General features: G+C 66.2%; 3 protein-coding genes across 6 annotated transcripts; 2 read left to right on the forward strand and 1 right to left on the reverse strand.

Annotated features, from left to right (window-relative positions):
* Positions 1 to 746: 746 nt before the first annotated feature.
* GPR153 (G protein-coupled receptor 153) lies at positions 747 to 10,317 on the forward strand. 4 transcript variants are annotated; one of them, XM_084875807.1, is made up of 6 exons: positions 747 to 843; positions 5,343 to 5,753; positions 5,867 to 6,284; positions 7,050 to 7,242; positions 7,643 to 7,824; positions 8,140 to 10,317. In XM_084875807.1, exons 2-6 carry the CDS (start codon positions 5,398 to 5,400, stop codon positions 8,725 to 8,727), a joined length of 1,737 nt encoding a protein of 578 aa, XP_084731933.1. In that variant the 5' UTR covers positions 747 to 843; positions 5,343 to 5,397; the 3' UTR covers positions 8,728 to 10,317. The 4 variants fall into 4 exon arrangements, with proteins under 4 accessions (XP_084731933.1, XP_084731934.1, XP_084731932.1 ...); XM_084875808.1 differs by having other exon boundaries at positions 779 to 843; positions 4,772 to 5,753; XM_084875806.1 differs by lacking the exon at positions 747 to 843 and adding an exon at positions 1,605 to 1,805 and having other exon boundaries at positions 4,772 to 5,753.
* A 710-nt stretch (positions 10,318 to 11,027) lies between these two features.
* Positions 11,028 to 20,499, reverse strand: HES3 (hes family bHLH transcription factor 3). Its single transcript, XM_084875851.1, has 4 exons — positions 20,065 to 20,499; positions 12,687 to 12,782; positions 12,514 to 12,595; positions 11,028 to 12,145 (listed from the first exon to the last, which is right to left on the reverse strand). Exons 2-4 carry the CDS (start codon positions 12,765 to 12,767, stop codon positions 11,787 to 11,789), a joined length of 522 nt encoding a protein of 173 aa, XP_084731977.1. The 5' UTR covers positions 12,768 to 12,782; positions 20,065 to 20,499; the 3' UTR covers positions 11,028 to 11,786.
* A 76-nt stretch (positions 20,500 to 20,575) lies between these two features.
* ICMT (isoprenylcysteine carboxyl methyltransferase) lies at positions 20,576 to 26,408 on the forward strand. The gene is made up of 5 exons (XM_084875836.1): positions 20,576 to 20,861; positions 21,591 to 21,679; positions 23,042 to 23,211; positions 24,104 to 24,321; positions 24,816 to 26,408. Exons 1-5 carry the CDS (start codon positions 20,667 to 20,669, stop codon positions 24,996 to 24,998), a joined length of 855 nt encoding a protein of 284 aa, XP_084731962.1. The 5' UTR covers positions 20,576 to 20,666; the 3' UTR covers positions 24,999 to 26,408.
* Positions 26,409 to 26,868: the final 460 nt, after the last annotated feature.

Here is a 26,868-nt window from a genome sequence, read left to right on the forward strand (position 1 = left end):
CCGCCGGCTGAGAACGGCCCCTCCCCCAGCAGCTGGAGCTGGGCCGGGAGGAGTTCCCTCAGCTCGTCCCCGAGGCCCGAGAGGAACTGGGCTCCAGATGTGCAGAGCCCGGGCCAAGAGCTTCGGAATGTCTCGGGCCCTGGGCCCGCTGACGGGTTATTTCCTGCCTGGGAGGGGGGGAGGGGAGCCACGGGCCACAGCAGCCCACCCTGCTGAGCCCCTGAGGGCCTCCCAGCCCACCACGCCCCGTGCCAGCCTCCAGAAGACTGGCAGTGCCCGGGGCTAGGACTCGGAGGCCGCCCTAAGGCAGATGGGAAGAGCCCAGGCTGGCAGAGCACTCGGCCCGAGGCCCCAGGGCAGCCGTGGGGCCCACGCCCACCTGCCTCTGCGCCCGCGGAGCCGGCGGGGAGCCCGGGCAGGGGCACTCGGACCTCAGCGGGGAGCAGGGCCGGGGGTGGGCTCTCGCGGCCACAGGCCTCGGGCAGCCCTGGGACCCGAGGCTGGGAGGACGACATGGCCTGTTTGCCTTAGGAACGCCATGCCCCCTGCCAGCCCCCCTGCTGGTGGCCTCTGCCCAGGCCACCCTGAAGCCACACACGCGGAGCACATGGCCCCCGCCCAGCCCCCCTTCACTGCAGCCTCCCTGTGCACACACCCTCATCGCCGCAGAGGACTGGCTCCAAGTCCCCCCACCCGTCCCCGCCAGCCCCTCCCCCAGGAGTTGCTCCTCGCTCGCTGCTTAAGGGTGTGGACCAGGCTGGAGTGGCACGGGCAGGAGTCAGGCTGTGGAACTGTCCTGGGCAGGTGCCTGCCTTCCTCCAGGCACAGGGCTGCCACTCACGGGTACGTCCCAGCTACTGGGCCAGGGGGTCCGGAGCCAGGCAGCGCCAGTGGCTCCAGGCTCTGGCCCAGGGTGTGGTGGTCACAGGTGTGGCGGCCACAGGCGGCCTGAAGAGGCAGGTGGGTTCTCTGCCTGGACAGGAGGCCAGTGGCCACTCTCGGGACTCAAGGGTCTCCAGAGGCCCCTATCAAGGGGACCAACTGGATTACCCCCAGAGTTCCCCCGGCCTGTGGGTGGCACCTGTACCCCCTCAGGAGCACTAATGGGGGAGCTCTGGGGGGGAAGGGGGGGGTCAGGGGTGCTGAATGCAGGGCCTGGCCTCCCCTGGCTGCGCAGTCAGTAGTGGGTTTGAGAACATTATGAGCCGGAGCCAGGAAGGGACAGCCCCCAGCAGCCCCTGGCCCCTCAGCTGACCCAGCCTCCCCACCCTGCCGCGGAGCCGGCCCTGAAAGACTCCCCAGTTCCTAGGAGTCGCGCCTGCTCCTCTCCTCACCCCTGTTCACCTGCGATGTGAGCCTCCCGCCCGGCTGGGTCCTCAGAGTCAGGCCAGAGTGTGCCCCCCCCCCCCGCCCCCGCCCAGGGGCGGCGATGGGGGCTCTCCCCAGGACCCACCCGGAGCTGGGGCGGGGCGGCCGAGGGGCGGCGCGGAGGCCCGGCGGAGACAGGCGCCCGCCCCGCCCCCGCCCCGTCCCCGCCCCCGCCGGCCTCAGAGGGAGCGGCGGGAGCGGCGGGAGCGGCGGCGCGGACGGCGCGGGAGGGGGCGGGGGGCGGGACCGCGGCCGGCGCAGAGCCCAGCAGGCGCTCCGGCCACGGCGGCCGCCGGGATGCTCCGGGCCTCGGGCCGCCCCGCCGCCAGCCACCCCCGCCCGCCCTGGCGGCCCGCGCTCGGCCCGGGGGCGCGGGAGGCGCGGCCAGAGCCGGAGGCGGGAGCGGCGGGCGGGCGCCCCGGACGCGGGAACGCACGGTGAGCAGCCGCCCGGCGCGGGCGGGAGGGACCCGGGCGGGAGGACCCGGGCGGGGGGACCAGGAGGGACCCGGGCGGGAGGGACCAGGAGGGACCCGGGCGGGGGGACCCGGGCGGGGGGACCAGGAGGGACCCGGGCGGGAGGGACCCGGGCGGGGGGACCAGGAGGGACCCGGGCGGGGGGACCAGGAGGGACCCGGGCGGGGGGACCCGGGCGGGGGGACCAGGAGGGACCCGGGCGGGAGGGACCCGGGCTGGGGGACCAGGAGGGACCCGGGCGGGAGGGACCCGGGCGGGAGGGACCCGGGCGGGAGGGACCCGGGCGGAGGGACCCGGGAGGGACCCGGGAGGGACCCGGGCGGGGAGCGGCTGTCCGCGGTGGTCGGTCGCAGCGTCTGTCCGAGGGGCCCGGGCTCCGCTCAGGGCTGCGCACCCCCAATTGGGGAGCCTGGGAGTTAACCCGCCAGAGGCCGGTCCCCCTCCCCGGCCCCCGGGTGAGCAGCGCCGGGGCGGGGGTGGGGGGGTGCTCCGGGGACCGCGGTCCGGCCCGCGCCCGGCGCCCGGCTCCCGGGGCTCCCGGACACGCCCTCGGCGCGGGCAGGGCTGGCCGCGGGGGCCGGACAGGCGGCGGGTCGCGCTGGGCCGGCGGGCCTGGCGGATGCGGGCGGAGGGGGAGCGCGGGGCGCCGGGGCCGGGGAATCCTTTCAAGTTCTCGGTCTTCGTTGCGCAATCCGGCCGGGGCCGCGCGGCCTCATTGGCCGGTGGGCGTGACGTCACGGCCGCCCGCAGCCCCTGGGAGGGCGCCGTCAGGCCGTGGTCCCGCCGTGGTCCCGGCCTGGGGTGCAGCTGCCCTTAGAGGGGGGTCAGCCTGCCCTTAGGTAACCGGGCGCAGCCGGAGCTCCATCCTGAGACGCCGCGGGATGCAATGGGGTGATGCAGGAGAGGCTGCCCGCCCTGGGTGCGGACCCCAATGGAGCGGCCGGATGTCCCCTGTCTGTGAGGAAGGTGTGCTCTGTGGTCACCACTCCCTCCCTCCACAGAGCCAGCCCCCGCTGAGTGCTTGGTACACACTCCCCACCCTCACCCGGTGCCATTGCGCTCCCATCCCAGGGCCCCAAAGCGGCCCTCATACTGCCTTCCCTGTTCTGCACGGGCTGCCAACCTCAGTGTTCCCCTCTGCAGTATGGGCACAGCAGGGCCCACCCTGCAGAAGTAGGAGGCTCGGAAAAGCCCTCTTAACTTGAGGAACAAAATAATAATATAATAATAATAATGATTTGTTCCTTGAGCATTTTGGGGTTTGAGAGGTCAGGGTTTTATTTTATTTTTTTATTTTAGAGAGAGAGGCAGGGAGAGAGAGAAAACCCTGGCCTTGTGTTCCACTCACCTATGCGTTCACTGGTGCTTCTGTATGCGCCCTGAGCAGAGGTGGAACCTGCAGCCTGGGTGTATCCAGATGAGGCTCCGCCCGCTCAGGCACATAACAAACCGGGCAAATGGTTTTACCTTCTCCTGCCTCTGTTTGACCATCTGTCAAATGGGGACGATGACATTGTCAGTGCACAGAACCCCTGGCGCTGCTCAGAGGGTGGTGTGTGCCTGTTCATGGGAAGGTAACTCCTCCACCCAGGGTGCGTTCCCGCCTGCAGACACCGCCGCGCCCTGCAGGGAGCCACTGTGATGCCAGGGGATCACCTGGCACGGGAAGGGCTGTGCCCGTGGAGCCTGTGGCTCCTTCCCCGCCCCTCATGAGGCCCCAGGGTCAGACAGCTGTGTGGACACCCCAGGGAAGGCCTCCCATTGGCCAGCTGGCACAGCTGTGCAGATGGGAAAGGAGCTGGCCCACAGTGCATGCTGGTCCCAGTGTCCTGTCTGATGGCGAGACTCACTGGTGATGGCGGTCTCTGGACCAGGGGGGCACCCACACTCCGCCTGCTCTGGGCCCCCAGCAGGCTGCCAGGCGCCCCGTGGGGCTGGGGATGGCCTGTGGCTACCTCACCCCCAAAGCTGGGCTGTCCCAAGTGCTGTGGGGAGTCAGCGGGTCCGCCTGAGGTTTGAGGGTCACCCACCCCGCCATGCTCAGTGTCCCACCCCTAAGAGGCAGTGCCGCGAGCTGGGGGCTTTGGTGCAGGCGTCTGCATGGCGAGAGTCTGCTGAGCACGTCCCTGGCAGAGCTCACTGACCACCCACAAGGCTTTCCAGGCGGGGGCTGCCATGCCCAGCTTGCAGATATGAGCACAGGGGCCCAGCGGAGAGCAGTAACCGGCGGGGAGCTGGCGTGGAGTCTGGCAGCCCATCCCTCACACGGTGGTCTCTGCACGCTGAGGTCGGGGAGGTTTGCTGGACACGGGAGTAGGGGGTGGAGGGGCCGACATGGGATGGGGAAGGAAGGCCATCTGCCCGCAGACGCCTCCTGTGGAGAAGGAGGTCCCGGCCCCAGAGGTCCCCGAGCCCCGGGGTGAGTTCCAGTGGCCTCCCCGCTGGGCCGGGGCTCCGGGCAGGCCCACAGAGACACCGCAATGCGGGGGACACAGCCCTCAGGTCCCTCAGGGTCCTGGGCTCAGGCCACAGACAGACCAGAGCAGCCCGAGCCCGTGCTCGGGGCCCGCAGTGGCCTGTCCCTCCCAAGCTGGGCCAGGCCCTGGGGTCACGTGATGTGTTGGGTACAGGAGGCACCCGCAGGTGTCGGGCCAGAAGTGCGGCCAGTGAGATTCAGCAGGCTCCCGGGGGAGAAGGGCCAAGTGTAGGCGGAGCGCACAGTGGGCCTTCAGGCAGCGGCTGCTTCTCCCGCGCTGCCTGCTCCCCGCTGTGCCAGGGGGCCTTCGGGGCCAGCACTCCCCACGGGAGGCAGCTGAGGGCTGTGGGCTGGCGAGGGGGCGGGAGGGACCCTGCCCAGCCCTCCGGCAGACACTGCACCTCCAGACACAGGCCTCCTGCCACCATCCTTTCTCCCGGCTCCTGTCCAGGCCGTCGGCAGTTCCTCTTGGGTCCGGGCCTATCCCTGGACTGCGCCCACGGCGTCTGTGACGTGACTGCCTCCACCCCGAGCACCCCGTGCCCTCCGGGAAGAGGTCTCGTCCTGTGGCGGCGGAGGCCGTGGTGCAGGGGCCTCGCTGGAATCAGCGGCTGGAACACGGGGCCTTGTCACCCCTCCCTCGCACAGGGGTCGAGGGAACTCAGCCTCCCAGGCACAGGGAAGGCCTTGCCAGGGCTGCCCTGGGATCTGGGGCGTTTGCTGGCGAGAGGGCTTGTTGCCAGCCAGGGCCAGGGCGCTGGCAAGAATGCCCGTCTGAGCCAGCCTGCTGGCTCCCTGAGGGCACAGGTGGTTGGAAGGAGTGGCAGGAAGGGAGGAACCCGCACTCATCAGGCACCTCCCCATGGCCCTGGGGCCGGGGACAGGCAGAAGGCCACAGCGGGAGCAGCCCAACCCAAGCAGGCGCCAACATGATGGCACCTGGGCACCTCCCCTCTCCTCCCCAGGACCCCGCAGCCACAGGGAGAGCCGCTGAGCCTCACTGTCCCCCCCCCACTCCGCAGATGCTCCTGGTCCCTGGTGCCCCCGGGCCGCGGGCTGTGAGCACGGAGATGCGCCATGAGTGAGGAGCAGCGGCCGCCGGGCAGCGCCGTGGGCTGGCTGGCGTGCGGGGGCCTCTCCCTGCTGGCCAACGCGTGGGGCATCCTCAGCGTGGGCGCCACGCAGAAGAAGTGGAAGCCGCTGGAGTTCCTGCTGTGCGCGCTGGCGGCCACGCACATGCTCAACGTGGCGGTGCCCATCGCCACCTACGCCGTGGTGCAGCTGCGGCGCCAGCGGCCCGGCTACGAGTGGAACGAGGGCCTCTGCAAGGTCTTCGTGTCCACCTTCTACACGCTCACGCTGGCCACCTGCTTCTCCGTCACCTCGCTGTCCTACCACCGCATGTGGATGGTGCGCTGGCCCGTCAACTACAGGTGAGCCCCGTGGGCGTGGGCGCGGGCGGGCGGGCGGGCGGGGGCGCGGGGGCCCCGGCGCCCCGAGGCCTGGTGAGTGACACGGCTCCCTCTGCCCCGCCCCCCCGTGCCAGGCTCAGCAACGCCAAGAAGCAGGCGGTGCACACGGTCATGGGCATCTGGATGGTGTCCTTCGTGCTGGCGGCCCTGCCCGCCGTCGGCTGGCACGACACGAGGGAGCGCTTCTACGCCCACGGCTGCCGCTTCATCGCGGCCGAGATCGGCCTGGGCTTCGGCGTCTGCTTCCTGCTGCTGGTGGGCGGCAGCGTGGCCGTGGGCGCCGTGTGCACGGCCATCGCCCTCTTCCAGACGCTGGCCGCGCGGGCGGGCCGCCGGGCCTTCACGGTGCCCGCCATCGTGGTGGAGGACGCGCAGGGCAAGCGCCGCTCCTCCATCGAGGGCTCCGAGCCCGCCAGGACCTCGCTGCAGGTCACCGGCCTGGTGGCCGCCATCGTCTTCATCTACGACTGCCTCATGGGCTTCCCCGTGCTGGTGGGTGAGCCGGGGTGGTGGGGGCTCCGGCAGGTGCCCTGCGGGCTTTAGGTGCTTGGGTCCTCACACCCGATCCTGGGGGGTGGGGCGTTATCCCCATCCTCACTTAAAGGCCTGGGGAACGAGGTTCAGAGGGACATGGCGGGACACCGCAGGGACGTCTCAGCCAGGCCTTCCTGCCGCCTCCCCGGACTTTCCCAGCTGAGTGGGGCCAGTGCAGCAGGCAGGAAATGGGGTCACGGCTCCAGGTCCTAGGCTGTGCGGAGTGAGGCTTTGGCCCTGCCCTGGGGGGCCTGCTGGGGAGTTGGGCCCGCGGCCTAACCCCCCAGAGCAGGGCAGGGCTGGGAGGCCAGGGCAGAAGTGAGCAGAACGGTCCCCAAGCTGGGCGGCTGGAAACCTAGTTCTCCACGCCCGTTTCCTCCCCCCAGAGAGGAAGCGGGACCCTCTGTCCTCGGGCTGCCCAGGCTGCTGGCACACGGCCCGGGGCCAGGCACACCGGCTGTGCCTGTACCGGGCAGCCAGCAGCTCTCGGGCAGGGACCCCGCCCTCCCTCTGCCTCCTTCCTGCCCCGGAGTCTAGCGCTGTCTCCGCCACCCCCTCCCTCGGGCAGGCGGGCGCAGACAGGCAGGCGGGCGCAGAAGGGCAGGCGGGCGCAGAAGGGCAGGCGGGCGCAGAGCGGGCGCAGAGCGGGCGCAGACGGGAGGACAGTCTGGGAGGGGAAGCGGTGGAGGGTCTTGCCGGTGCCAGGCGAGCCTGTGCCCACAGGTGGTGAGCGTCAGCAGCCTGCGGGCGGACGCCGCGGCGCCCTGGATGGTGCTGTGCGTGCTGTGGTGCTCGGTGGCCCAGGCCCTGCTGCTGCCCGTGTTCCTCTGGGCCTGCGCCCGCTACCGCGCCGACCTTCGGGCCGTGTGGGAGAAGTGCGCCGCCCTCATGGCCAGCGGCGAGGACTCGGACGACGGTGAGGACCCCAGAGGGCCCCTGAGGAGGGGGCACCTGGGGCGGCCCCTGGAGTCACTGGGATAACAACGGTAAGGCGGCCACCCCTGGCACTGAGGTCCCACTGTCAGCCCCAAACATCCCCGAACATCTCAGCCAAGACCCTGCTATGTGCCAGCCCCTGGTGGGTACTTAAGCCCTGAGGCCGCACCCCTACTGACAAGAAAATGGCTCCCCAGCCCCAGCCCCAGCCCCACAGCTGGAAAAGGTGGGGAATCAGGATCTGTACCCAGGACCCTGCCCCTCCTCTTTCCCCCGAACCAGCCCTCTGCCCTGTGTGTGCCTGTGGGGGACCGTGGGCTGGCTTTTCGGTACCCTCGGGTTGCTCTGACCCCTGACCCTAAGCCTCACCCGCCCTGTAGACACCAGCCTGGAGGGGGGCCTGCCCCAGGACCTGGTGCTGGAGGGCTCCCTGGACTACAGCTGCGGGGGCGACTTTGTGGCCCTAGACCCGATGGCCAGCTATGAGCTGCCGCTGGAGGGGGGCCTGGCCCACTTCTACCCGCTGGCGCCCCTGCAGGAGGACAAGATGCAGTACCTGCAGGTAGGGGCGGGCGGGCATCCTGTCCCTGGTCCCGGGCCTCTCCCCTCTGAGCGCCTCTCCAGCCTGCCAGCCCCGGTGGCTGCACCTCCAGCCGGGCAGCCCGAGGGGGACCTGTGCGGGGGGCACCCTGGGCCCTGCCCGGTCCCCGGGGCTCCGGAGTGTCCGCCCGGCGCCCCAATTCAGGGGTGTCCTCACCACCCAGGTGGACACTGGGCCTCAGAGGGACTGGCACCTGCTCTTAAAGGTCAGGTGTGAGGTCAGGTGTGGGTCGTGGCCGGTCTGCTAGGGGCACCCGCTAACCCGCCGTCCCCGCAGGTCCCGCCCGCGCGGCGCTTCTCGCACGAGGACGCGGGCCTGTGGGCCGTGCTGCCCGCCTTCCTGCCGCGCTGGGGCTCCGGCGAGACCCTGGCCGCCCTGCGGCCGCACCGGCGCCGCGACGGCCCGCGGGCCCCGGAGGACGCGCCCCCGTTCCGCCCGCGCCGCCGCTCCGCCGACAGCCTGCTGCCGCCGCGGCCCCCCGGCAGCCCGCGCCGCCCCGGGCCCGGCGCCCGCGCCGCCTCCGCCTCGCGGCTGCCCGAGGCCTTCGCGCTGATCGCCTTTGAGCGGGAGCCGCACGCCCTGCGCCGCCCGCCGGCCCCGGGCCCCGCCGCCCCGGGCCCCGCCCCGCCCGGCGAGGACGCGGCGCCCCCTGGCGGCCCCGGCGCGCAGCGCAGTCCCGGGCCGCCCCCGGCCGCGCATGCGCACGCCCGGCCCCTGCAGAGGGTCCCGAGCGCGTCGTGGGCCGAGCCCGCGGGCCTGCACGCGGCGGGCGGCGGCGGCAGCGCCAGCAGCGTCCTGAGCTCGCCGTCCGAGTCCTCGGGCTACGTCACGCTGCACTCGGACTCGCTGGGCTCGGCGACCTAGGCCGCCCTGGGGCCAAAGCACCAAAGATGCCCGCTGCCCCCAGGCTCAGGCAGGGCCGGGCCTGGGGCGAAGCATCGTCCCGGGATGATGGATGATGTGGTCGCTGCTCGGAGGGACAGCTGCCCTGGCTGCGGTGCTGGGCGCTTGGTCACTGGGCTTGGGCAAAGGAGGCTCTGCACGTGCCCAGCGCTTCCAGGAGGGGAGCCCCAGAACAGGACCCCCCAGACAGAAGAGAGCCCCGCTCTGCAGGAAGGGGAGCCACGGACCGCTGCTCTCCACCCGGCACTGACCCGTCCCGCCTCTGCGGTGGGCGCGGAGGTCTAAGCACAGGGTCTTCGGGCCCAAGTCCAAGCTCAGAGCAGCCTCCCTGCCGGTCCTGCCTCTGCGTCCCCCCGTGAGGCAGGTGACCAGGTCACTCTCAGGACGAAGAAGTGCTGGTCCAACGCTCCGACCACGGAGTGCACAGGGCAGGAGAGGCGTCCTGCTCTCTGCCCTGGCCCCTTGGGCACTCACCCCACACCCAACTAAAGCACAACACACACCTCCTCACCATTGGCGCACACACACACACCCACACACACCCGCCACTGTTATGTCCTCACTGCCTGTCCCCACACGGTGGCCACTTCTGACTACCACCCGGAAGCGTGGGTGCCTGGTGGGACAGACTGGGCTTCCTTACTCTGCCCGTCCCCGCCTACAGGTGTGGCCACAGCCTCCCAGGTTCTGGGGTTAAGGCCTGGCTTCTGACCGGGGTCCCCCCACCCCCGTGAACAGGGCTCCTTGCTCTCCCTCTTGGCAGACCCTTCGCAGGCCTGGGCTTCGCATAGGGGAAGCACCTGGCCACAGGCTGAGGAGAGGCCGGAGCAGCTGTGACCTTGGGTGGCAGACAGGGCCAGTGCAGAGGCTGCCTCGCCCTGGCCCCGGCCTTCATGCAGCCGCCCGGACACAGGAAGCCTGGAGCAGGCCGGGGCCAGCACGGAGCCTGCCTGCTCACGTTCCCTCCGCTCTGCCCCTGCCCCTCCTGGGGCCAGGCCTCCCTCCGCACACCCCAGACTGGGCCCGGCCCCAGAGGAGGCCACTGGGAGGGGGAGGAGGGACTGCCTGGCTCCATCTCTGCCTCGAGGCCCCTGAGGTGGCCACGGGCGAGCAAGGCAGGGGACTGCTGTCCAGCCTGGCCAGTACTGCGTGCCTTCTAGGACTGACCCATCGTGAGGTCGTCGGCTAGCCACTCCCCCCTCAGGCTGGCCCATTGGCCACCTTGGGGTTTTTACTTTCCTATCCAGCAGCAATACTTACAGGGGGGCCTGGCACCCCAGAGTCTCTCTACTCCTGGTTTTTACAAAAGATAAGAGGGAGGACCCCAAGCGCAGGGCCCTGGGGGCGGGATCCCTCTCACCCTTTGTGCGGCCCCAGGCCCTGCGGCTGCGTTGATAGCAGCCTGACCCTGGGCTTAAGGGGGAGGGTTCTGTCTTCATACCCCTCCCCCTCCCCCCCCAGCCCAAAGCCAGGGATCCGTTTGGTTTTTTGGTTTTTGACAACTAAGCATTTCTCTCTGTACAGACCCAATAAAACCTCCTGGGATTTGCACCTCGCACTTCTATGCTGGTTTCACGGAAACACCTCCCTAGGATCTAACAGCACCCACCTGGCCGCCTGCCCCCAAACGTGTCTCTCGAATTCCTCTACTAGCGGCATTCTTGGGGGTTGGGCTTGCCCCTTCTTACTGGCACGGGATGTGGCACAGAGTGTGGGGGGACCACACCCCTGGCCCGGGCTGGGGTTTGGAAGCCGCTTCCTGGGTCTGCGATGCGAGATCGCCACCTGGTGTCCGGAGGATGTATTGGGGTCACCAGCCACATGGAGGAAGGTGGGAAGCCCAGACCCGGACAGGCCGCCCCCAAACCCCTACAGCCCAGAACCCCGCCCCCACCTTCACCCCGAGACCCGGCTGGCCGGGGTGGGGGCCCCGGCCGCGCTCTCCCCGCGATGATCTGACCTGTGTGGGTTTTTAGCACACGAGCAGCACAGGGGCAGCCTAAAAGGATAAAATTTTTAGACAAAGTTGCTATTTGCAATTCAAAAAGCTGCACTTCAGTGGGCCGCATGGGATAGAGGAGAGCCCATTTCTCAGGTTCGCACTGTCTTTATTCTGAATTTATTTCAAACTGGGGAGGAGGTGTCAGAATCTCCTCCTGGGCACAGCCCGAGAACCCCGTCCCGCACCCCCAGGCCCCCCTCGCGTGCTGGGACCCCGGGAACAGGTGCCAGCCCTCCGGGGGCTGTGGGAGGACGGCTGTGGGAGGACGCAGGCTTCTGGGCGGCCCGGAACCCGGAGGCGGGGCTCTGCGGGGCCGGGGCCGGGGTCTGTGCCGAGTGGGAAAGGGGCCCTCCCCGGAGAGGAGCTCGGCTTCCTCCCAGCCCCCCTCAAATAGGCGCGGCCCGGCGCTGGGCCCCCCGGAGCCGCGCGGGCAGGGCGCCGGCTGGGCGGGGCGGTGGGCGAGCAGCTCGCGGCCGAGGCGGAGCTCCGAGGGCGCTGCGCGCGGAGGGGGTGGGGTCCGTGGGGGCAGAGAAGCTCGGGGCGGGGGTTGCTGGGGCCCCTCGCCCTTTGCGCCGGTGGGAACCGGGCGTCCTCAGGCGGCTGAATGGGCCGGGGCGGGGCCGCGATTCTCCTCGCCGCGAGGGGTCTGCTCTGCGCGCCGCCGGCGCGGCCTTCCCACCGCGGCGCCACGGGGCGGGGCGGGCTGCCGCCGGGGCCTGGGGAGGGGCGCCCAGGACACCGCCCGGCCCCTTCGGGCGGGAGGAGGAGAGCGCAGGTCCCGCCTGAGCAGGTGAGGCCGGGGCCGGGGCAGATGCTGCCTAGAAGCGCAGACCCGGGTCCACCGAGGCTCCGCGCGTCTCATTGCGCTCTTTCTCCGGCACCGGGCACCCCCCGGCCACCCTCCCCGCGGGGCCGGGACGGACGTTTGAGGTCCGGGTGGTCCCACGGGCGCGCCCCAAGCTGTGTCTGCGCCGCAGACCGGACGGGGGACCCCGGAGTCCGAGGCCACGCCTGGGCCTTACCACGGCCGCCACAGGCGCAGCCAGGGCCCCGGGCTCTGGGCGCAGTGACGGGGCGCCGGCTGCGGCGCCAGGAGGTCGGTGGACGGGCCGGGGAGGAGGAGCCGGGGTGGCGGGCCCCGCGAGCCGCAGGCACCCGGATCAGGGGCCCACGTGGCGGGGGCGCAGGGGCCGCAGCGCGCGGGCGCCTCGGGGCGGGGGCCGGCGCTGTCCATGGTGCTGCCCGCCGCGCGCGGCGGCCCCCGCGGAGCCGTCCTCCCGCCGCGGTCCTCCCCGCGCCGCCGGAGCTGGCTGACGCCCGCCGGACAGCCGCGGGGGCCCGGCGGGTACTCGGCGCCGCTGCAGACCGGCCAGAGCCCTGAGGAGAGGGGAGCAGAGGGGAGGGGAGGGGGAAGAGGAGGAGGAAAAGGGGGGGGTTGTAGAGAAGAGGGAGGAAGGGAGGGGAGAAGCGGGGAGGGGAAAGGAAGAGCAGGGAGGGGCGGGAGGCGAGGCCGCCTGAACGTCCAGACCGCCTTCCACTAGGATTACAACTCCGCAGCCCTCCCGCCTCCGCCGCCTCCCGCCCCCAGTGGTCTGGCCCCGCCTCACCCGCCGGCCCCCTGCCTGCGCCTTCCTCTTCCTCTGCTACCCAAACCTCCCTGCGCCTTCCTCTCCACCCGCCCCTCTGCGATCTGGCCCTGGGGTACCAGGGGTCCCCCCCCCCCCCAGCCTCCCAGGCCCCTCTACCTTGCACGGAGCTCTGGAGGCTCCTCATGTACTTGACGCTCAGCTCCAGGATGTCTGCCTTCTCCAGCTTGCGCTTTCGGATCTGCGGGGGGCGGGGAGGGCTCTTAGCGGGGAGCCCGCGGCCGCGAGGGGCGAGGGGTGGATCGCGCCACCCGCCACCGGTCCGCGCTCACCTGGTGCGAATAGTGCTTCTCCAGCAGCGCCCGCAGCTGCTCCAGCGACAGGTTGATGCGCGCGCGGCGCTTCTTCTCCATCAGCGGCTTGGAGATCTGCGGACCAGGGGCCGTTAGAGGGCGGGCTCACGGCCCTCTCGCCCTTTGCCCCTGCCGGCGGGCAGAGCCCCCACCCCGAGCTCTTCAGCACCCCGACCTTTCGGAATCTGCCCGCGGGGCCCCCAGAGCTGCCCTGGGGCCCGGGCTCAGTGCCCATGTTGTCACGTACGTGCCCGCGGGAGGCGGCTCAGCCTTTATAGGGGCCCCTCGTTTACATGTCAATGAGGGGCTCCAGGACCCCTGAGCGGGAGGGGAAGAGAGGGGGACACGGAGTGAATTCTCCACCTCCCCCTGCCCCTCCCCTCCCGCCGCCCAGGCTTCAGCTCTGCCCCAGGGCCTCTCCGCCCTCCCCAGCACCCCCTTCCCCTGCCCCAGTCTTCCCTTATCCCTCTCATCCCACCACTTCTTACGTCTGGGGTCCCCTCCAGGCCCATTCCCCCCATGACTGTCCCTCCCAGTGTCCCCAAGCTCTGGGCCCCTCCACCAGGCCCGCCGCTTCGTCCTGCTTCTCTTGCCTCTGAGTGTTCTTGGGGTCGCACTGGGTGTGCGCAGGCCCAGCCAGCTCCGAGCCCTGCCAGCGCCTGTCACCGAGCTGGGCCTCGGCCTGAGGAGATCTGATGAAGATGCGGAGGCCGGAGCACGCCTCCAGGCCTCCCACGGGCTTCACGCTCCGGCCGTGGTGGCCTAATGCCCGGACAATGCAGCAATTTTCTGCCTGTGGCCGCTCAAAGCCAGCGCAGGCCGGGCCCCAGGGGTTGCTCAGGGACATGTGTCCCATTAGAGCGTGCAGCCTGCCCGCAGGGCCCAGCCTCCCAGCCTCCCCGCCGGCGGGGTGTGCGGGCTGCGGGGCAGGTGGGACTCAGCCTCTGCGAACCTCTCCCGCCTGGGGGAGCGACATTGCGCTTCTGCAGGTCTGGGACCCCAGCCTCTTCTCATTATTCCGGCACCACGGAGCTCAGGGAAGGAGGGCCTGCCTGGTGGCTGGCCCCCCGAGGACTCGGGCAGGCCTGGGCGTGGCCCCAGGAGCAGGCCCGCAGGGGCTGAGGCTGACCGGAAGGCTGAGGTCTGGGGGAGACACTGGGTCCTGGACCCAGCCTGTTTCAGCCTGTTTCAGTGTCTGTGCACTGGGGTTCCGCAGTGGAGCCCGCGGCAGAGGGATGGACACATTGGCCTGCGCAGAGCTCCGCCTGGGGGGGCGGCCCCCCAGCTCCCTCCAGCGGGGCCTCTCTCCCCGCAGGCCCCGCCCGGAGATGTGGAAGGCCCGGCCGGGGCAGCCCCGCTCCCAGGCGCCAGGCGGGAGGAGAAGGGCGCCCGGCCTTCCTTTCCGGCCGAAGCTGCAGCGACAGCTGCTCAGGGTTCTCTCCGCCCGCGCCGCAGGGACCCCGGGCCGCAGGGACCCCGCGCCGCAGGGACCCCGGCCGGATCCGAGCCGGGCCGGGCGCGGCGGGCAGGCGGGACGGAGGCGCTGACACGCGCCGGGCGGCTTTGAAGCGCGGGCTCCCGACCCCCCCGCCCCCGCGCTCCGGGGCGGTGACGGCGCACAGGCGCCCCGGCGGGCGGGCGGCGGCACAAAGCGGGCAGCCGGGCGTGGAGGGCTTTGTGCCGCCCCACCGAGCCGCGCCCCCTCCGGGCCAAGCTCCGGGCGCCCCGCCGCGCAGGCCTCCAGCTGCCGCACATCTGCCCGACCGGGCGCGCGCCTCTCCTGGCGCCCCGTCCCCGCCGCCCCCCCGCACCTCTTCCCCCCACACCCCGCACTCCCCCTGCCGCCCCCCCCGCACCCATTCCTCCCACACCCCGCACTCCTCCCCCCCCCCCGCCGCTCCCGGGCACCCCTCCCCCCACACTCCGCCCCCCCTCCCCCTCCGCTCCCGGGCACCCCTTCCCCCCCGCCGCTCCCGGCCGCGGCAATTTGTCCTCCATCACCGCCCCGCCCGGGAGCCGCCGCCGCGCCTTTCAACTCGGCCATTAGCAGCCCCATGGCCCGCGGCGGGCCCTCCGGCCGCGGCGGGAGCGGGGCCGCCCCCTCCAGTTAGGGCCGCCGGCGCCCCCGTCCCCCCCGCCCCGGCCGGCTTCCTCTCCGGCTGCGGCGCGAGCGTCCGGCTGCTCACGTGGGCGGCTCAGGGGGCCTAACGGGTGGAAAATTGACCGCAAAATGCTCTAATTCGCAATGTTCTGCTCGGGCTGCCGGGGCGAGGCCGGCGGCGGGCGTCTGGGCTCCAGGCCCGCTCCGCCCTTTCCCCATCCGAGCCGCCGCGGCCCCACCCCACCCCACCCACACGCCCCCCCTCCACCCACACCCCCACACCCACCCCACTCCCACACCACCTCCACCCCCACCCCACCCCACCCCTACCTCTACCCCCAGAGGGCGCGCCCGCCGAGCCCGCACCCCGCCCTCCGCACGCCCTCTCGCCGGGGTCCTGCCGCCTGGGCTGATCCACCTACTCTCCCCGCTTCCCCTTCCCTAGACTCCGGGCTCGCAGACAGCGACCCTCACCCCTCCCCACTGGACCCCAATCCGGGCTCCTGTGGGCAGCCACTTCCCGGCTAAGTTAGAGGGACGCCCTGGGAGAGGGTCCTAAACGGGTCTCCACCGAGAGCCCTCCCCACCCCGGGCTGGGGCTCCATTCCGCCGGCTCCTGGCTGTTGGCCAGGCCCACGCACACCCCGCAGGCCGGGCCCGCGAGGCGCGCAGGGGCGGGGGAGGCGTTTCCTAGGTGGGGGTGCGCCAGGGTTCACCCCGAGTCCTCTCAGACTGCACTCGGGACAAAGAGAAGGGCTGGGCCACCTTAGGCCGGGCTCTGCAAGCGGGGTTGTGGGCCACCAGCCCCTTGGTCTTTGGGATCCGGGTCCAGGCCGAGCGCGGGGGTGGGGGTGGGCAGGGCCGAGGCTGCCTGCTCGTTCAGGGAGCACAGTCCTTCCGAAGCTAGATGTGCCGCACCACGGGGCCCTGCTTCCCCACGCTGGGCGTGTAAGGCCAAGAGCACGGGGTCTCTGCCCTCCTTTCTCTCCTTTGGCTTTCTTGACTTTTAAAAAATATATATTGATTTTTATTGATTTTTTACAGAGAGGAAGGGAGAGGGATAGAGAGAAACATGGATGAGGGAGAAACATTGATCACCTGCCTCTCGCACACCCCCCACTTGGGATGTGCCCGCAACCAAGGTACGTGCCCTTGACTGGAATCGAACCTGGGACCCTTGAGTCCGAAGGCCAACCCCTTCCCCCCTGCAGCCCAGGCCCGCTCTTTCCACTGAGCCAAACCGGTTAAAGCTGGCTTTGACGTTTATTTATTTATTTATTTATTTAAATATATTTTATTGATTTAAAAAAATATTTTTATTGATTTTTTACAGAGAGGAAGGGAGAGGGATAGAGAATCAGAAACATCGATGAGAGAGAAACAAGCATCAGCTGCCTCCTGCACACCGGGGATGTGCCGGAAACCAAATTGAACCGGAATCGAACCGGGACCTTTCAGATCAAAGGCCGACTCTCTATCCACTGAGCTAAACCGGCCAGGCTTTCTTGACTTTTAAAAAATATATTTTTTTATTGATTCCAGAGAGGAAGGGAGAGGGAGAGAGAGAAATATCAATGACAACAGAGAATCATTGATGAGCTGCCTCCTGCATGCCCCCCCATTGGGAATGGAGCCCACAAACCGGGCACATCCCCCAGCAGGAATGGAACTGTGACCTCTTGGTTCCGAGGTCAACACTCAACCACTGACCCTTGCCAACTGGGCTGGCCTTCTTGACTTCGGCAACAACAAAAACAAATAAATAGATAAATAAACAAGCAAATAGATAAATAGGTAGATAAATAAATAAAAATTGCAGACCGAGTCAGGTGTGGACACGAGGTGGGAGGGGTTTGCAGGCCTGGGCACCTCCTGCCTGGTGGGAACCCCTTCCCCCCTGCAGCCCAGGCCCGCTCCCCCTCCTCCCCATCACGGGTGAGTGCTGCAAAGGCCGCTTGGCGGGGAGGCCCCGCCCGCGCAGATGCATTTCAAAGCGGAATGGAGGGATTGCTCCATGTAATTAACTCTGGGCACACAGCGAAAGCGCTGGAATGATCAGCCAATTGTCTCCGGATGGGGTTGGAGAGGCCGCGATTGTCTGACTCTCTTTAGCTGCTTGGGGCTCCCAATCGCTCGCCGCCAAGGGTCCTCCAGGCACAAAGGCTGGGACCCCGGCCGGCCGGCCCTGGGGGAGCATTCCGGAGAGCCATTGTCCCCGCCTTTGTGCCGTCCCCTTTGGGGCTCCGATCTTTAAATATTTACCCGGTGCTTTGTGCGGCCTGACTTCTGCACTCCGGGCTGATGTGCTCGTAAATTACCATCACTCACCCGTTTCCAGACTAGAGAGAGGAGGCCCGAGTGCCTGGAGCCCGGAATGGCCCAGGGCGGGAAGAGAAAGCTTTCGGAGATCCAAGGGTTCCCCGCCCCCCGCAGGGCTGCAGCCACTCTGGACAGCCTCACTCCCACCTTCCCATGGGAACTGGAGGAGGCCTGTGAGTGACAGCCATGACCGGGGACCCACACACAGAGGTCGGGGACCGGCCCGCCTCCCTGACGTTTTCCTACTTGGTGCCGAGCTTGATGTGGATTGAGGTGCTTGGGTAAGGCCTAGCCTTGCAGCTCACTGCTGCAGCCCACTCTCTCTTGCTCAACAACTAGTGATCCTTGCCCTGACCGGTTTGGCTCAGTGAATAGAGCATCGGCTTACCCACGGGAGGGTCCCCAGGTTCGATTCCGGTCAAAGGCATGTGCGGGCACATCCCCAGTAGGAGGTGTGCAGGAAATAGCTGATCGATGTTTCTCTCATCAATGTTTCTAACTCTCCTCCTCTCCCTTCCTCTCTGTAAAAAAACAACAATAATAAAATATATTTTTAAAAAGAACTAGTAATCTGTTGAAGAAAGGGAACCCTACTTTTATCTCAGCCTGCAGGTTAACTGAGAGAAGTCAAGTGGTTCTTAGGGCTCTTTTGAACCGAAGGGACCCCGGCGGGGGCTGAGGACGGAGCCGCCCCGCTGGCGGGCGGGCGGCTGGAGGAGAGGGCGGAGAGAGGGCCCTCCTGCAGGGGAAAGAGCACCCTTTGTGCCGGCCGCACCGCTTAGAACAAAACACATTCAAATGCTTATTTACAAGAAGAGGTAGCGGGGCTTTCCGGGGCTGAGCAGCTTTCCTGCATTTTCTTCCATTTTCTGTGGGCTGGGGGTGACCCGGGGCGCTGGGTGCAGGGTGGGTGTGTGAGATCACGTTCCTCCCGGAGGGAAAGCTGGTTTGTGTGTGTCTGTGTGTTTCTCTGTGTGTCTGTCAGTTTCTCTGTGTGTCTGTGTGTATCTCTGTGTGTCTGTCTGTTTCTCTGTGTGTATCTCTGTGTGTCTGTGTGTTTCTCTGTGTGTCTGTGTGTTTCTCTGTGTGTCTGTGTGTTTCTCTGTGTGTCTCTCTGTGTGTCTGTCTGTTTCTCTGTGTCTGTGTGTTTCTCTGTGTGTCTGTGTGTATTCCTGTGTGTCTGTCTGTTTCTGTGTGTCTGTGTGTTTCTCTGTGTGTCTGTCTGTTTCTCTATGTGTCAGTGTGTTTCTCTGTGTGTCTGTCTGTTTCTCTGTGTGTCTGTGTGTTTCTCTGTGTGTCTGTCTGTTTCTCTGTGTGTCTGTGTGTATCTCTCTGGGCCGATGTCAGTGTCAGTGTGAATACATTTGCTTTGCTTTCTCCTCCATCACTGGCCCGTGGGCCCTGATAAGTTCAGCCACTCCAGTGACTTTTAGAAATTCTCCGACTGGCCCTGTGCAGGAGGGGACTGCTCCCCCTTTCTTTTCAACTTCTCCGGGGCGGGGCTGTAGGGTTTAGGGGCAGTGATGGGCAGAGGAGAGGGGAGGCCCTCCAGTGTGAGTCCCATTCTCTGTGCCCCTAGCGTGGGGATGGCCCGGGGGGATCCAGGGCCGTAGCTCGGCGTGGAGGTTCCAGAGAGCAGCTCTGCCCCAGGGCCAGACTCACCCCCTGGACCGAAGATGAAATGAGCGCCCCCTAGTGGCCTCAAGGCTTCCTGGCACCAAGGGGAAGTCCTGAGTCTGGGGGAGACCTTGATAAACTGGGGCAGAGGCAGGAGAGGGGTTCAACATAAACCCAGGCCTCCTTCCCACGTGGCGCTGGCCGACTTTGGATTTTAAAGCATTAAAACTCCTTTTAATTCTAACTAACCGAGTTTAGCACCTGTCTTCTGCGCACCACATGAACATGGCATTAGGCCTGTGAAATCAGGACCCCTGGTTTTTACAGAAACATTTTACATTTCACACAAACTGTGAGAGTTGATTTGCCCAAGGTCACAACGCTGGACCGCAGCAGCCTGGGCCCGGGTTCCAGTGCCGGCTCCATCCTTCCCTGAGCCCAGCTGCCGGCCCGCCAGGCGGCCCGCCGGGTCCTGTGGGCACAGAGGAGAGTGGGACCCGGATGATGGCAGCTCACAGCCCGCCCGGCCTCAGCGACGTCTGGCCCAGGACTCCGGGCTCCCGCTCCCCTGGGGCCTGTCCCCTATCCCGCCGCTGTGCCACCCCCCTCCTACCCTTAGACGCCCTGTTCTCCTTTCCAGCAGCAGGCTGGCTGCCAGGTCCCAGGGGCCCCACGACCTAGGCAGACTCTGCCCCGCGGCCCTCCCCTAACCTCTCCCCGGGGCCCCTCTCTCTCGTCCTTACCTGCTGCCTCCTCACTCCCACCCCCCACAGGCTCTCTGTCCTTTGTGGACATGCCTTTCTCCTGCACCCTTGCTTCTTCGCTCCCGGGGGACGGGGAGGCACTATTAACCCTTTAAAAAGTAAAAGACAATTTCTGATCATAAAAGTGATAAAAGGTGCCCGGCCGACGTGGCTCAGTGGTTGAGCATCGACCTATGAACCAGGAGGTCAGGGTTCGATTCCCGGTCAGGGCACATGCCCGAGTTTCGGGCTCGATCCCCAGTGTGGGGTGTGCAGGAGGCAGCCGATGGATGATTCTCATCACTGATGTCTCTCTCTTTCTCTCTCTCTCTCTCTCTCTCTCTCTCTCTCTGAAATCAAGAAAAATATTTTTTAAAAGTACTATAAGTTGATTGTGGGCGATATGGAAAATACAAACACCTATAAAGAAGAAAATCAAAGTCGCCCGGAGTTTTACCACCTGCAGATAACCGCCGTTACATAGTGTTGGCTTCTATTTCCATCATTTTAAATCACAAAAATGATCCTGTTGTTCCCAAAGGAAATCAAGATCACACAGTCAAGTCCTGATCTCTACCTTTTAAAAACGTAGCATCATCCTGATTGTTCCGCCATCGACCAAGTGGGCGGTCCTCCGCGCTTAGGGTGCCCACGGGCAGGTCCCCAGGCGGCGCTGCGGGGGCTCCAGGGGGCATGGGGCCCCGCTGAGGGCCGGTGGGGACCCCCGCGCCCGGTCCCCGCGTGCGGACCCCTAGACGTGGAGGATGGGATCGGCCCCGCGAGCGGCTGCAGGTGAGACTTTGGGGGCGGCGTGCGCGGGGCCGCCGAGGGTGGGGTCGCTCCGCATTTCAGGGGATTCCGGAGTTCGGCGGGGCCTTGGCCGCCGCGCGGGCCCGGGAGGCCGGGGGGCGGGGCCGCGAGAGGGGGGCGTGTCCGCGGGGCGAGAGGGGCGGGGCCTAGTGGAGGGGCGGGGCTTAGGAGCGGGGTGCTCCTTCCAAATTCCGGCCGCAGCCCGGCAGCGCGGCGATATCGCGAGAGCTCCCGGCGGCTCGCGGCTCCCGCGGCTCCTCCCGGCCGGCGTCGGCGGCGCGGCGGAGCGGCGCGGCGGGCGCGCAGGCGCGGCGGGCGGGTTTCCCGGGGCTACGGCCGGCGCCGCGCCCGCTGTCCGCCGCCGGCGCCATGGCGGGCTGCGCGGCGCGGGCTCCGCCGGGCTCCGAGGCGCGGCTCAGCCTGGCCGCCTTCCTGCTGGGCGCCTCGGTGCTGGCGCTGCCGCTGCTCACGCGCGCCGGCCTGCAGGGCCGCACGGCGCTGGCGCTCTACGTGGCCGGGCTCAACGCGCTGCTGCTGCTGCTGTACCGGCCGCCGCGCTACCAGGTGCCGGGCCGGGGGCCGGGGGCCGGGGGCCGGCGGGCGGCGCCCTCGGGGGCCGGACCGGGGCGGGGAGCGGGGCCCGGAGAGGGGCTCCTTCCCCGGAGCGCTCCGTGGCCGGGTCACCGGGCGGCAGCGGGGACCGGCCTCGCCGGGCTCAGGGGCGCGGGGCCGGGCCCTGCCCCGGCGGGGCGGGTGCGGAATCGCAGTTGGTGCGGTTCGGCAGCTGCGGCGGAGGCGCGTGGGGTGAGCAGGGAGCACCCAGTCTGGTTAAAATCCCGAGTCTTTTTATGTAATTTGAGGTGTGGGCACCTACCTGCCCGCTGGCTAGTCCGAGGTCAGAGGCCCCGCAGTTCCGTGGAGGGGCCGGGCGCAGTGCCCGGTGCTCGGCCCGGACTCGCTGCAGGGGCCCGGGAGAACCTTCCCAATAAGTTAGGGTCACAGCTTACCCACAGCCCTGGATGATAATAGCAGCAATCACTAGTAATGGCCGCAGAAACTTATCTAGCCTGTGCTCCTAAGTGCTGCTCACGGGCAGTCCTCCCGGCAGTGCTAACAGGTAGGTATTGCTGTCATCCCTGTTGCACAGATGGGGAAAGGGGGACCAGAGAGGTTAAGTAACTGCCCGAGGCCACACCGGCAGCAGTGCTGGGCTGGGCTGTTAACCAGACCGGGTGCGAGCCCGGCCCGCGGTCCCGGAGCAGAGCGGCCGGTGAGGGCTCCGGTCTCTTGCAGATCGCCGTGCGAGCCTGCTTCCTGGGCTTCGTGTTCGGCTGCGGGGTGCTGCTGAGCTTCAGCCAGTCTTCTTGGGATCACTTTGGCTGGTAAGGGGTCCTCGGAGCAGCGGGGTTGAGGCCAGGGTGGCAGAGCAGAGGGCAGTCGTGGCATTCCGTCACCCGTGTCTCCCCTTGGCTGGCCGGGAGCTGTGCGGGCCCCGTGCCTCAGCCTGCGGCCGAGAGGGCCACTGCTCGGTAGGGATCTGTGAAAGCCAGGTGTCTGCCTCCCACCTGGTTCCTACACCTGGGACCTGGAGCACTGGTGCCCGTTGGTCGGTCAGAAGCAGGTCTCCCTGGCACCCTCCCTACAGGTGCCCACACCTGCAGCGGCGGCTGCTGTGGCTCCTGGGGGAGGGGGCCCTTGGATCTCCCCTTTCTGTTAGGTCACACCTAGTGCACCCCTCACGGCCAGGCTGGGACTGTTCCCTGCGCTGATTTCAGCCCCTGAGCCTCTGGCCTGACCTAGATAAGCACCCGGCTTCCAGGTAAAGGGCGCTCGCTGTCTCCTGTTATCAGCACGGATCGTCTCATTCGTTGTTGCTGGAACTGATTCAGTTTGTGTGTGTGTGTGTGTGTGTGTGTGTGCACGTTTGACATACATTGCTACTTTATTTTGCTAGTTCCCACTTTCTTTTTTTTTAAGCTTTTTTATTGTAATGTATTTTTATTGATTTTAGAGAAAAAGAGTGGGCAGGGTCGGGGGGGGGGGAAGAAACATCAAGGATAAGAGGGAATCATTGATTTGGCTTCCTCCTGCATGCCCCTTATAGGGGACTGAGGCCGAAACCCGGGCATGTGCCCTTGGCCAGAATTGAACCTGGGGCCCTTCAGTCCACAGGCTGACACTCTATCCACTGAGCCAAACCAGCCAGGGCCCGCTTTCATGTTTTACTGTGTGTGGTGTGATTTTAAAAAGGCGGAAGGACCCATCGTGCCTTCCTGTCCACTTGTTTGTTTGTTTTGCCTATGACATCAAAAGTGTAGTTCCTTTAAAAGCCCCTTCTGCCCCCACCGGTGTGGCTCGGTCGGTTGGGTGGGCGGCCTCCTGTGCGCTGGCCGGTTTGGCTGGATGGAATTCCGCCAGGGCACATGCCTGAAGTGGTGTGCAGGAGGCAGCCAACCCACATGGATGCTTCTCTCTTCCCCTCTCCTCTCTAATAAATAAATAAATGCAATAAAGAATCTTAAAAACCCATAAAAGCCAGTCACTGCAAACCTGAGGGCGTGACATGGGAGCCTGAGGCCCACCCTCAGACGGGGTGCGGGCCTCCTCATAGGCCCGGGGGCGGTCTCAGCCCGGAACCTGTACTGGGAATGGTGGCGATCCTTTGCCCCCGCTTACCTCTATCTCTTTTTAAAATTTCTCCCCCAAAACTCAAGTTGCACCCCTCTCTCCTTGGTTGTGAGCAGGTACATGTGCTCGCTGTCCCTGTTCCACTATTCCGAGTACCTGGTCACGGCGGTCAACAACCCCAAGAGCCTTTCCCTGGACTCCTTCCTGCTGAACCACAGCCTGGAGTACACTGTGGCGGCCCTGTCCTCGTGGGTCGAGTTCACCCTGGAGAACCTGCTCTGGCCAGGTCAGTGCCTGCCCGCCCAGGGGCGGGGCGGCCGCCACGCAGGCGTCATGGCAGTGAGTCCGGGGGCTCCTCTCGGGTCTAATCTCCCGGTGATCTCCTCTGACCTCAGTCCTCGCTAAGCTCTTTACAGAGGCCCGGACTGTGTGTCCACTTCTGGGTGTTCAGGCCGAGGGCAGGGCGACCTCTGCGCTAAGCCTTGCTGAGCGCGGTGCGCCCTCTGATGGCTGCCACCCTGGCTTCGCAGTCGGAGGAGACTTGGACCCATGGCTTTTCTGTGGCTGAGGCATTCCGCACGGAGATTTATTAGCAAAAACCACTGCCCCCGGGGCCTGCTCCCAGGTGGCCCTCCCACAGCACGTTAACCTCACAGTGGAGTTCCAGGAGCCAGTGCGTGGCCGGAGCGGGGGCGCCGGGTCCTGCCGGGCTTCCTTGGTGGTCCTTGTCCCCCGGGGAAGGACAGGAGCGTGTGGCAGGGGGCACGGACGAGAGCCCAGCAGCTCTTTCCTGTGGTGCTCTAACTGGATAGCTGGCCCTTTAAATATATTTTTATTGATTTTTAGAGAGAGAGGGAGGGAGAGGGATCGAGAGATGGAAACATCAATGAGAGAGGAACATCATCGATCGGCTGCCTCCTGTACGCCTCTTACTTGGTATGTGCCCGACTGAGAATCGAACCAGCTACCTCAGTTCCTGAGCCAACACTCAACCACTGGCACCTTAAATGGATGAACAGCACAACTTAGGGGCGTGTGTTTTGCTTATGCTGAAACTTTAACCTGATGACAAATGCTGATTGCCCATCCAGCGCGGTCCTTGGTTCCTGTCTTGGAGAAACATCGGTGTAAGCATCCGCAGGGAGCACTCAGGTCTGTTTGTCACGTGTCCCCTGCAGAACTGAAGCAGGTCCCCTGGCTCAGCGCCATGGGCCTGCTGATGGTGGTCTTCGGAGAATGCCTGAGGAAAGCGGCGATGTTTACGGCCGGTTCCAACTTCAACCACGTGGTGCAGAATGAGAAGTCAGAAACGCACACGCTGGTGACGAGCGGGGTGTACGCCTGGTTCCGGCACCCTTCCTACGTGGGCTGGTTTTACTGGAGTATCGGAACCCAGGTAAAGTATCGGCGGTCACCCTGGCCTCCTTTAAGTGTTCTTCAACTATTTTTTTATTTGCCATGTAATTCACCTACCATAAAATCCACCAGTTCACGTGTACCATTCAGTGGGCTTCGGTGTATTTGCAAGGTTGTTGGTCCTATCTGTCTGTCTATTATTTATATAAAAATATTTTTTTATTGATTTTAGAGAAGAAGGGAGAGAGAGGGAGAGAAACATCAATGTTGAGAGAGAATCTTGGATCGGCTGCCTCCTGCATGCCCCCTACTGGGGATGTGCCCGCCACCCTGATGTGTGCCCTTGACCAGGAATTTAATCCTGGTTCGTAGATCTGTGCTCAGCTCCTGAGCCACACCGGCTGGACACCTCATCTCGTTTTTTTCGAGAGTCTCCTGGGCCCTTGGCAGGGAGTCCTGTGGGTCTGACGAGCAGGTGCCGCTCCTGTGCACAGTGTGGGTCTCTCGGCCCTGACCAGCCCGTGTCCCCACCAGGTGATGCTCTGCAACCCCATCTGCGGCGTGGGCTACGCGCTGACGGTGTGGCGGTTCTTCCGTGACCGGACGGAGGAGGAGGAGATCTCGCTGATCCACTTCTTCGGCGAGGAGTACCTGGAGTACAAGAAGCGGGTGCCCACGGGCCTGCCCTTCATCAAGGGGGTCAAGGTGGAGCTATGACCCCGGGGCCTTGGCGCGGCGCCTCCACTCTGCGCAGCCGGACAGAACGGCCTCCGCCGGCCGCGGTGCAGGATGGATTTTCTTAACCACTTTATACTCACCACTTCCTCTTCGGGACATCCCCAAAGACCAAAGGTCAGAGGCCTTAGGACCAAAGGACCCTCCCCAACTTCCCTGAGCAGTCTGTTCTCCGGCTGAATCAAGGTGGGACGAGGATGAGGTGAACTAGGAGCAGATTAATAGCAATGTCAGCAGTGCGCCAGGCGAGCCGGGCTGCAGGGCCCAGCGGCCCCGTGAGGCCTCGCCAGGTTTGGGCTGTAACCAGCCCCCTGCCCCGGGGAGGTGGACCCCGTACTCAGAATCAGGTTTCTTCCGCCGGAAGGGGCGTGGGCACCGGGCCTTCTAGTATTAGAGACACATTTTAACGGGAACACGAGCAGCACAGCCCTAACCTCCTCAATCCCATCCTCCGTGGGCCATGAGCATCTGTCCAGTTTTAAAGACACGTCCTGATGAGGCGCTCCACATAGTCATCCTATTTACACACCTGTCTGTATGACTGCTCGGCGTCAGCAGCTCCAGCTCTTACCTGGCAGAGAGGAAGCATCCACACCCAGGCCGGCGGCGCTGTGTCACCAGGTGCCCCGGGCCCCTGCCCGTCTCCCCGGTGGGGCTGCCGTCGGTGGCAGGCAGTCCGAGATGTGTTCTTCCTGATGCCTGCTCTGTGCGAGGCCTGGTCACACACGGGAAGTGCTGCTCTGTGCCCATTGGGGTCTATTCTTCCTTTACCACCGTGTGTAGTTTTATGTTTGATTCAAATCTATTAACTATTGGTTTTTATGTTCTGTTCTCAATTTCATCGTCCCTGCTGCCACTCCAAACGGGCTTCCAGAGGGGTGTGAGCGCTCGCACAGCCACACAGTGCAGGCGGCTCGGGAGAGTCTTACGTAGAGCAGATGGTCCCGACCGAGAGTCAGTCCTAGCTTTGTCTTTCCAGTTCAGGGAGAGTGGCTGTCTGTAGGAGCCTAAACACAGAGCTGTGAAGACCCTCGTTTAACCTGGACTAGACAGGAGCGTGGTCTGTGAGATCCCTCTGCGCAGGGCGGCGGCAGCGCCGGGCCGCGAATGTGGAGCCGGACCGCCACGGAACACAGGCCCCCGGCTCCGAGGAGCCACTACCTTTCCGTGCCTAGACCTCCCCATCGAGAATGGGGTCAATACCGCCTACCTCAGGGGTGTTGTGAAGACTCAGAAGAACGTCCCACGTTTTTAACGCTTAGGTGACAGAGGACGCTGGAATCTGTGCCATGTGAGCCTGCGCAAAAAGGACATTCGGTTCACAGTACCAGATGCCGGAATGTGTGTGCGAGAGCATTTACCAACTCAAATAGTATTCATTTCTAGATTTCACGGCCTCATTCGTCCTTCCGTCATTGTATGTACCAAAGAGGTGCGGGTTCGCAGACTGGTGTGAGGACCAGCCCCCGCCCTGGGCCTCCGCAGGGCGTGTGGTCAGACGGCCACGCCACCGTCCGGTCCGGCCAGCCTGTTCCCCGGGCCGCGCCGGCTGAGGTCAGCTCCGCTTAGGACTGCAGGATGCGGGGGGTGGGCAGCCACCCCCAGCTCCTTGAGGTAAACTTCCTGCCGCGTGGAGCCACATCTGATGACACTTCCTGGGCCGGGGATCTGTCTCCTGAGCAGCCGAGAGTGGCTCTGAGGGCCCCAGCTCTGGGGGGGGCTGTGTGATGATCTGTTCTCCCCTCCCCTGCCAGAGTTCAGGGGCTCAGGCCTGGGGGCTGGCATTCTGCTGGGCTTTTCCAGGGCAGGGGGAGGCGGGGAGAACATGGCACCCTCCTTTGCAATCCCGGGC

This window comes from Pipistrellus hanaki (genome assembly GCF_964339955.1).
Source record: "Pipistrellus hanaki genome assembly, chromosome: 2".
Classification (NCBI taxonomy): domain Eukaryota; kingdom Metazoa; phylum Chordata; class Mammalia; order Chiroptera; family Vespertilionidae; genus Pipistrellus; species Pipistrellus hanaki.

Coding starts and splice junctions, on each gene's coding strand:
- HES3 (XM_084875851.1), bottom strand. CDS start 12,767: ATGGAGAAGAAGCGCCGCGCGCGCATCAACCTGTCGCTGGAGCAGCTG. Junction 12,596..12,686: donor AGAAGCACTATTCGCACCAG/GTGAGCGCGGAC, acceptor CGCCCCCCGCAG/ATCCGAAAGCGCAAGCTGGA. Junction 12,146..12,513: donor CCTCCAGAGCTCCGTGCAAG/GTAGAGGGGCCT, acceptor CCCTCTCCTCAG/GGCTCTGGCCGGTCTGCAGC.
- GPR153 (XM_084875807.1), top strand. CDS start 5,398: ATGAGTGAGGAGCAGCGGCCGCCGGGCAGCGCCGTGGGCTGGCTGGCG. Junction 5,754..5,866: donor CGCTGGCCCGTCAACTACAG/GTGAGCCCCGTG, acceptor CCCCCGTGCCAG/GCTCAGCAACGCCAAGAAGC. Junction 7,825..8,139: donor ACAAGATGCAGTACCTGCAG/GTAGGGGCGGGC, acceptor CCGTCCCCGCAG/GTCCCGCCCGCGCGGCGCTT.
- ICMT (XM_084875836.1), top strand. CDS start 20,667: ATGGCGGGCTGCGCGGCGCGGGCTCCGCCGGGCTCCGAGGCGCGGCTC. Junction 23,212..24,103: donor GGAGAACCTGCTCTGGCCAG/GTCAGTGCCTGC, acceptor TGTCCCCTGCAG/AACTGAAGCAGGTCCCCTGG. Junction 24,322..24,815: donor ACTGGAGTATCGGAACCCAG/GTAAAGTATCGG, acceptor TGTCCCCACCAG/GTGATGCTCTGCAACCCCAT.